This window comes from Aplidium turbinatum, chromosome 5 (genome assembly GCF_918807975.1).
Source record: "Aplidium turbinatum chromosome 5, kaAplTurb1.1, whole genome shotgun sequence".
Classification (NCBI taxonomy): Eukaryota; Metazoa; Chordata; class Ascidiacea; order Aplousobranchia; family Polyclinidae; genus Aplidium; species Aplidium turbinatum.
Window position 1 is genome coordinate 4,407,683 of NC_137476.1, and position 9,709 is coordinate 4,417,391.

The window sequence follows — 9,709 nt, forward strand, 5'->3', positions numbered from 1 at the left end:
TCAAGTCTGTGTCAGATCAGGCACATGATCATCGTCAATTCAATTTGAAGGAGATTTTTTATTGTTTGAGTATCATTAAGATTTAATCTGGTGATCTTGTTTGACTAAGTGATGAAAGTTGACATTTGAAAACAGTTGTTGATGTGGATCATACGGTACAGTCGGTACTGTATGTATCGGCATAGCCGTTGAGAGGATGATTTGGGCCTGGTACCCATTAAATCTTCGAGATCTTTATTAAGCGATTTCAAAGAAAAATGCAGTAATCCAAAGAATATAAAAGGTCGATATTTTCAAGTTTCTGGCCCCTTGGAAAGGTTACGGGCCTCTAGAATAATCTCTGGCTCAAGGCTAAAAGTGCTCATTGGACCTCCTGCCGACGCTACAGTGCATCAGTATCGGTAGGCTACTGTGTAAACACATCTTTGTGCTATGCAATATGCATAGCCTACGTTATAAAATAGAGAACAAAAACTTTTTGATAGCTTTTTGTTTTGAAAAGAAGTTTTGTCACATGACTGTATTATTACGTCATGCCATCTGCTCGGTTCTTCTTTCAGATTTGTTTTGAACATTTAACGTTAAATAAACTAGCATGCAACAACAACCACAATCTGTTGTTACTATGACAACGCAGCAACCATCGGTCATTCCATCATCCAGGACACCTGAAAGCACACAGCATGCTCTGAAAGTAATCCGTGGATTAGCGGTAAGCAGCAATTTATGACAATGAATTTACTTTTGGGTTGCACAAAGTAACTTATTACAACTGTCATTTTTTTGTTCAGGCTTAACTTACCCTGACGAGCAAAAATAGTTCTATTCACATGTCTGCTGGAACCCCCTGAGACTTTAAAGCAATGTAAAAAAAGCAGTGATTTAATTTGCCTCCTACGTTTGCAAAGATTTAGTTCAGCTGTGATCAACCCGCTGGCGCATATACTGTAGCCAAGATATAACATTTGTAGGCCACTGCCCACAAGCAAGTTTAACTTTGTAGATTTTTGTTCGCTGTAGAAATAAAAATATATTGTTTCCATTTTTATCGATGAAATTCTATCCAGAGCAAATTTAGCGAACTGTTAATACTGCTACCAGCTCTTAGATTGTTGCAAAAACTATGTTTTGAAAGTTATGAATGAAAAGAATGTTATGAAGACATACAAACATTTTCCATCAACAAACTGGATTAATCAATACCGCAGAAATTTGTCAAAGTGATCAAATTTTTTTGTGTGTGTTGCTTGGAAAGCGTGTGTGAGCAATCCCTTACTTATGTGCTCAGGTATAAGACTCTAACTGAGACCGTAGGATAAAGCTCTATCTAAGTGATCACACTGTCAGGCACTACAAGAACTTCAGCACAACAGTAGTGTGTCTTAAACGACTTGTAGGGGCCTACTGAGTTTAAACACTAACAACAGTTGTTGGAAAACAAACCGGTGTAAAAATATGGCTATGTTTTTCTCCGGGACTACAGGGTTTTTCTTACTAATAGGCCACTGTTTTACAGATATCTGAAGTTGTTTTAGGATCTCTCTGCTTCATTATTGATATTGTTGTGCTCATATTGCTTGAGACTTTTTATTATGATCCAGTTTTTGTTTTACCTTATCGCAATCGTTTTTCCTTTGGAGAAGGAATGTGGTGCGGCGTGTGGGTAAGTTGTAAAAAAGAAACATGAACGTTCGGTTCATCACTTTCATATGTGCTACAATATGGGTTGCTCGTGTCGTTTATATTAAAGAACTACCAATTATTTTTTTTACATTAAATGACATGAGAAAAACTAAGTTTTTTTATTATCCTAATAAAGACTTCGTTGTTGTGCACAAAGTTTTAAACGTTTTGCAACTTTTTGATTTTATATTAATTGTGACAAAAAATTATAAATTTTAAACTCGGTATTAAATCCCATAATCGTGCAAATAGGGAAAAAAATTTCTGAGCTTATTATTGCATGAAAACTAGTGTATAGGCTACTCAGCAAGACATGATTGTAAATGTTAAAAAGTGTTCATCGGTGGCATGCCATTGTTAAAAGTTTTTTAAGAGTCTGCTTCTGTATTAAAGTACTTACTTATTATAAGTTGTTATTGGCAAGTCAATGGCGATCAAACACAAGGAAATAATTGACAGTAGGAAAATAAAGTGCCAAAAAATTAACCACGTTGGGAGCGGGTCTAAGGGCCTGCCCCAAGAAATTTTTGTCAAACTTTATCTTGTTTGCGTTTCTGTTTGTGCATTTTTGTAGCCCTGTTATGATTTGTTATTCAAAACGCACACTTTATATATTCCCAAATGTATCCAACCAAATTTAGACTTCTGTAAACGTTGAAGTTGGTCTGTAAGTTTGTGTTGGAAAATTGAAGTTAAATTTTAATCATTGTATTCGTAACTACAGACGGATTTCAATAATTTATTTATTTTAAAAGTTTTATATAATCAGGTATAGCTTTGTAGCTTCAATCTTTCAGTGAAATTTCAAAAATTGTCAGAAGTATTCTCACTTTCCTCTGTTCTAGGCTCTATTCAAAGCGCATTTTACCTCACACCTACTAGAGCACTGAGGTGGGTTAATTAAACTGTTTACTAGTCGAGTTTGCTTTAAAATTTTACACTATTTTATGTTGCTGTTGAGGTGGCATAAAGTTTCTACCCTTTAAGTTCACTGCTGAAAACTAAGGATTGTAGATCATAGGGATGCGAAACTTCATCCGCTTTTGGCTTATCCGCAACACTAGAAGGGTTACGTTTTTTTTGTAATTTACAAAATATTTTACTTTTATGAGTTATATAAGAAGAGTGAAGTTGGTTTTAAAGTAATTTAAGGTTTTTAGTTGAAAGCAAGCCAGCAGTAAAGCGTAAAAATATGTCAAATTGGCAATTGACCCTTTTAATGACTAATGTTGAAGGAACAACCGAGTTGCGCGTCCCGCAATGTACCGTCCCTACTGAAAACACACTTGCCCAATGCTACCAGTTATGTTAAGAATTTGTGTTGCGTGAGCACTGAGCAACACATGCAAGATAATTGTGCAAAAATAGAAAAAAAAACACCTGTTTGTTTTGGGTGTTGGTGAGAACGGAAAAGGCGGAATGCGACTGAATGCCTGAAATGAGATTGAAATGAACGAATGAATGAAAAGTGCAGTAGCCTATTTAGGCAACTGTTTACTCAGACACATAGTAAACATACCTATAAAAAAGGATCGAAAATAAACTAGGCTATTGGAAAAGCTACTCTAAAAAACTTCTTTCTTTACTACCTACACTTTGTGTTTAAAAAGCAGCATTTGCTTGTGGGGAACTTGAAAGTTCTTTCTTGGTGTAAACCTTGAGTCCCCGGTGACATATTTACAAACAACAGAAAGATGAATCGCAAATTCATTAATTCATTTTTTGCTGCTCTTTGAAATTATCTATGCTCTGATTCATTTGTCCCGAGTTCTCTTTCGTCTTTGCTGTATTTATGCACAAGCTTTATCTTTTATAGATCATAGTGGCCGGAGCAATAGGAATATCCATGGCGAAACAAAACTCTAAAAGATCCTTGGTGAGTAGGCTAATAGCGTCTACTGTAATTTTTAAAATAAATTGCTTTGCGAAATTTGATTTATAAGTCGATTAATTATCAATTAGAAAATGCATGGAATGGATAATAATCTTCACCGGCAATTACACAGGTGAAGTCTTATCACAGACAGTCACTTTATCTGGTCCCAAATAAAGTGGCTGTCTGTGATATTTGAAGTAGGCTACATGTTTTGGAAGTGGCACAACAATATTGATGCGATATTGTATTTTTCGTTTTGTGCTCTCAGCTGCTATTGACTTCATTTTGCTGTGCAGTCTATTGTTAAACTAAATAATAACATGCATTCCGAACAACGCTTATTAAGTTAATCATCTTGTTATATGTTTAGCATGAATTTAAGTTGACTAAAGCCTAGTTGTGTTTCAAGTTTGGCTTATATCGTAGTAAACAGAATATTTTGTTTTTAGATCAATTGTCACTTGGGCTTCAGCATAGTTGGAGCAATATTTTCAGCTATCCTTTTTTCAATCAGCGTTGTCTTGATAATTGATCAAGAATTAGTGTTCGTAAGTAAACTCAACCACTATGTATTACTTCACAATAATTTCTGTTCCTAGTAAAGAAAAAAGCATTCAGATTAAACAACTATACATCTATACATTTATGTACACCTATGTACAATTGTACAATGTACATCCATTCATCTATAGTTCATCTCCCTGCTAGAGAAACTTCATTAGAATCAGTTGCCGTTGTAGCTGAGAAGCTTTGATACCGGTAGTAAAAGAAATTGTGCAACAACAGTGGAAAAACCTTTTTGATTGCTGTTTTTTGTTTGTTTGAAGAATTGATCTGCAACTGAGAAAATATGGACAAGAAAATGATTTTTTTCTAGTCCTTGTCCTGATCTACGTCATTATTTTTAACCACGTTCTTTTCTTGTCTTTGTTTCCGCTTTGTTTCATCATAAAAACACGATTAGTTTCATCGGCGCTGTTAACAAAATGTTACTTCCCGAGTGGAGACACCATAAGCCACTTGCTGTCCAACCAAATAGTGAATTGTGATTTAATGATTTAATTAATGATTTGAGGAAAGGTATTTCAACTTTTCACAATATTTAGAAAAGACATTGCGATTTTTCAGCCATAATAAAACAACAGTACAGCGCTCATCAATGCAATCACGTCAACCAGCTAATAGGGTTATATAATTATAACCTAGACGTGATAGTTATAGCGTGATGATCATGGCATGGATGGCATTACATTGCTACGTATGCGAATACAGAGCATTAAATAGTGACCTGCATTTTTCAACTGAACATTTTTGTTACTAAAAACATGCAAATAAAGTTTGTTGGTGTTGCTGATTCCAACTCTGGCGTGGTTTTTATTCTGTACCGCCAGATTTTTGAGATAAATGTCACACCTGACATATCGGTGCTGGTAAATAATACCAAAAATATCGCAAAGGTTAACAAAAAAACTCGTATTGTCAAAAATTGATTTACACAGAAATGTGACTCTTCTTTATTTTATTTACTGATTTTATTTATGGAACCTAATAAAATTGAAATCTGCAATTCTCCTAAAACAACGAGAACCCAGTGCGGAGGTTTAAGAGACTCCAGAAATACTTTATCACGAATAGAAACACTGTACTATAAAATTATAGCCTTCTGATGAAACACATACGTTTACTACCCAAGGATGCCTATTTCAACAAAAACTGTACGTCTTTCGGGCTTTTTCATAATTATGTTAGACTGAAAAAGTGTAATTCTTTAATTTAAAACTTCAGCTATGATTTGAAGTTCAATAAAGTAGCATGTTTGCAGATCAGCGTCTGATGAAGCTGAAAGCTTTCTTTAGGAGAATTTAATCCTTCCTCGTTTTTGGCCCACTTAACCAGCAAATTTACAAATTTGTAATGAAAAAACGTCAGTGAACATTAGCCTACTCGACCATGTTGTAGCTCTCATCATTACCAGAGCCTACAAGCCTACGTTTTGTGACCTATCATAGGCCCACATTAGTTTCTGCCGTGATACAAATGTACTTTGCTATAGTTTAGTATAATCTCATGCAAATTCTTTTTTAACCCCTTCCATGAAAATTCTCTGCATACGCCCCTGTGTCGACCAGTGTAATCAAGGCTTTTTCATGAAATAACGCTAAATCGATCCAGCTCAACTGTATATCAGCAGTGAATAAAGATGTACACAGATATCGATTTAATAGTTTCATAACCACAAACGACTGAAGATCATATTTTCTTTTAGGAATTCACTGGATTCTACTTTGGCTACGGATTCAAGATAGCCCAAAGCATTTTATCATTCTCTTCAATGGTTCTCTTGATTGTGAGTGCTGCTTATTGTTGTTACCTACTTCCAGGGTGCTGCCAGGTAAGCCAATATGTTTGATATCCACCTAAAATTGCAAACCAACGCAATTTGTTGTGACAATAAATATCTTACAAGGATACATTAACATTGTACAATTTAGGGTGGAGTGAAGACACTTTTCATAAAATTTTTATTAGCTTGGGGTTGGAAAACTTGCCAATTAGGCTACTACTAAAAACAGTTGTGCAAAATTAAAATGTAATCTGACGACATCTTGATCTGCCACCAGCCACTTGAAAATTTACTATTTCCTTCTACATTAGGGTAGATCAATTTAGGGGGTGTAAAACTTGTTTCCTCATTTTGCTTCGCTTGGTTAGCCAAAACTTGCCATTGGGTAGCCTATATAGAACACTGTGCTAAAAATATATTTCGATCGAACAAATTTTTGATCTGCAAACAGGCCATTAATCATTACTTATCGACTAAAAACGCAAAAATACAAAAATAACTGCAATTGTATTTGAATTTGACGTTAGCAGTGCCGGATTAAGGGGAGGGCGGACTGGGCTGAAGCCCAGGGCCCCCACCTCAAAGAAAAAAATCTTTTTTATAATTTTTTTAGTTGCACAGCTGGAGAGTATGTACTGCTTTAATTCGTATCTCAAACAAGCAAGGGCGGCTCACCCATATGTGCTGCGGTGCTGCAGCACCCCTGCTCAGCCCCAGTTATTCAATTTTTCTTCGTTTTTTCAACAAAAAACATATTTATTTGATACTTTCATACCCGAAAATGGTACGGATTATGGGTCAAAGTTATGATAATGCTGCCAATATGAGTGGCAAGTATAACGGTCTTCAAGCTCTTCTGCGTGAGAAATGTACCGTAGTGTAGCTCATTATGTCCCTTGCACAGCACATTCACTTAATTTAATCGGTAGACTAAATGTCCTGTAGAAACATGTCGTTCTGCCGCTGAGCTTTTTGAATTGTTGCAAAGCCTCTATTCATGTCTCGTCTACTCATCGTTGGCAAGTCCATCGAAAATTCCTAGATATAGTTTGCCTGTTTTGAAGACATTATCTGATACAAGATGATCAGTTAGATATGATGCAGTTTTTCTTCTTCTCTCAAGTCTTCTAAAGTTCGTTGATACACCACAGATTGACACATTCTTCCGCAACGGAGTTATACACTGACAGGTCCCACCTACTGCACCGGGTGGCAAGCCGAGGGCAAACAAGAAAGTGATCCGCTGCATAGGCGTAGCCAGGGGGGGCGAAAGGGGCCATGCCCCCCCCCCAAAATTTTCCAAGTTTGGATTCCGAAGTTGAGCCCTTTGTTGAAAATATAATAAAGTTTGTAGAAATTTATATCGTTTTCTAAGACATCTGGCTATTAACACCCCCAAGGACTTGTTTTAGACACACAGAAAGACACCAATAAATTTTGCAAATCGTAAATCGCGCAAAATTTACGCGATTTACGTTTCTTTGAACTAATTTGTGGAAGCAATTTCAGAATGGCTTATTCTGTTGGGTTTTTGTGTAGTTATTGAGTTTTTGTGTAGCTGAGTTTTTAGTGTTCTCTAATTTAGTCGCAGTTTTTGCCCGTTTGTATGTAAGAACTATCTATAAGTTAATAGCTGTTTATCTGCTAATAAATTTCATACAAATATTACCCTAAAAGTGTTTCCATAAAGCGCTATAATCCATCATTTGAGTGTAATTTTTCAAAAATTTTCCGGGGGAGCATGCTCCCGGACCCCCCTAGAATACGCGTGCCTTCGGCACGCTCTATCCCCCCTACCACTTTTATTGCTTCAACCCACCAGGATACGCCACTGCACATCAAGTGGCGATGGCTTAAATCAAACACTTTGTTGTTCTCTTCAATTCATCAAATATTTGGCCCCCCAAACAATTTTTTCTGGCTACGCCACTGGTCCGCTCTTGGGGACTCGGTGCCACAGATACATGCAACTGGGCCCGTGTCGTAACCCCACTCCACCATTAATTTTTAGTGAAAAATGTCACTTGATAAGGGCCCCCACTTTCAGCTCCGCCCAGGGCCTCATAAACCCTTAATCCGGCCCTGGACGTTAGCATAGAGATTTATTGCAATGCAATGGAAATGATGATATGCATCAAACTTCCTCGTTTTAGATGAAATTAGTTGGGTAAGAGTTAGGTGCACTTAGCACTGAGAACGTTGTTTATGGAAGTTTTTCTCTTAGTTCATATATAGCCTCTACGGGAGTTTACAAACATCAATAACTAGATTGTAGAAATAATACACGAATAATTAACAAATAATCACAAAATAAACAATATAAACGCATACAGGCAGTCGTGAAGTGGCTTATATCTTATCTTATTGGGCAAAGAAGTTGTTGTGGTTTACAACTTCGTTGAAACTATATTTTTACATATCTTTAATAATAGAGTTGAAATAACCCAAGAAAATAGGCTCAGATGGAGATAAATATTCGAAAAGGTTGGTGCATTTCTAAATACCTAACGAACAACATTTATCTCAGTAACTGCAGTTAGGTGTTCTAATGAAGTTTCAAAAACCAATCCGACACTATACAATAACCAATCAAAACGCGTTTAAAAAGAAAGGTTTTGGCTGTTTGTTATAAATGTAGCGAAACAGCTCCAACGTTGAAGCAATTTCATGTTCGAGATCTGCAAAATCTTTTGAGCTATAAGTTTTCATGTTTTATTGGGCTGCCAGAACTAATGATTAAGTTTGTAATAACATCTTAAAACAACATCCCAAGCAAAAAATTGTGTCATTATTTTCAGACTGGTGAGCCTACCCAGCCTCAAGTTGTGTATGCCAAAGCGACTCCCTAGTCTTCATCAATGATACAATAATGTAAGTACAAAAAGGAAAGATCCAATCTGCTGAGACAATGCAGTGCCTTGATATCTAACGTCCATTTCCATGTTTTATGCGTCACATCACATAAACATCTTATCAACCAGTGACAAGAGTCGGTACCGTTTGGTTGTTTCATTCGTATTGTTTTAACTGTTTTCAGTAGTTTTCTTGAATGTACAGTAGAATTCGCCTATAGTGACTTTGACTATAGTGACACTTCGCCTATAGTGACACCTGTTGCAAAGTCCCGTTTGCATACGCAACAGTTGAGTAGAATTCGGCTATAGTGACACTTCGGTTATGGTGACACTTTTTTCGCGGTCCCTTCAGGTGTCACTATATACGAATTTTACTGTATGTAGTTTTCATGTGCTAGTATTGTGCATGATCTGTTTTGAATTGAAGTTAAACCCCAATCTTCTGTCAAATCCATTAATTGCATTCGCTGAGTGAGGATTGACAATAAAACTTCATGTAATTTTCAAAACGGAATAAAATAAAAATAAGTGAGTGCTTTAAAACTTACTAAGCTGTTACTGTTTAGCTGCAGTAGTTGGGTTGCAAGGTTACAACATCTCTGCAATTCCAAACCAACCTTTGCCGTATCACAATCCCCTCATAAATCACTCCAAACTAAAGAACAAGCTTTCTCTTTACAAACTGACCGAGGCCAAGACCATCCACCATCTTACTTTAACTCTCAAGCGTGTTGTTCTTTGCTACTTCGTATATATCTACCACTTTTATGGGCCTGACTTAATATGTTGATAGGCTTGTTGTTTTTGATTCGTTCCTATTGATGACGTAAGCAGACTGTTAGTGACGCAATAACATGAAGAGTCGATGCAGAGCGAAACATTCAGATGTATAGTTTAAAACGTATGTGCGTACTGTGTATATATGAAATATGCTTGAAAACATATGCAATT

The 9,709-nt window shown here is 36.3% G+C and overlaps 1 protein-coding gene across 1 annotated transcript; it reads left to right on the forward strand.

The window, feature by feature from the left end:
- The first annotated feature begins 603 nt into the window (after positions 1 to 603).
- LOC145771330 (uncharacterized) lies at positions 604 to 9,709 on the forward strand. Its single transcript, XM_082583078.1, has 7 exons — positions 604 to 712; positions 1,517 to 1,663; positions 3,500 to 3,559; positions 4,009 to 4,107; positions 5,826 to 5,951; positions 8,702 to 8,774; positions 9,325 to 9,709. The coding sequence occupies exons 1-6, from the start codon at positions 626 to 628 to the stop codon at positions 8,750 to 8,752; spliced, it is 570 nt and encodes a 189-aa protein (XP_082439204.1). The 5' UTR covers positions 604 to 625; the 3' UTR covers positions 8,753 to 8,774; positions 9,325 to 9,709.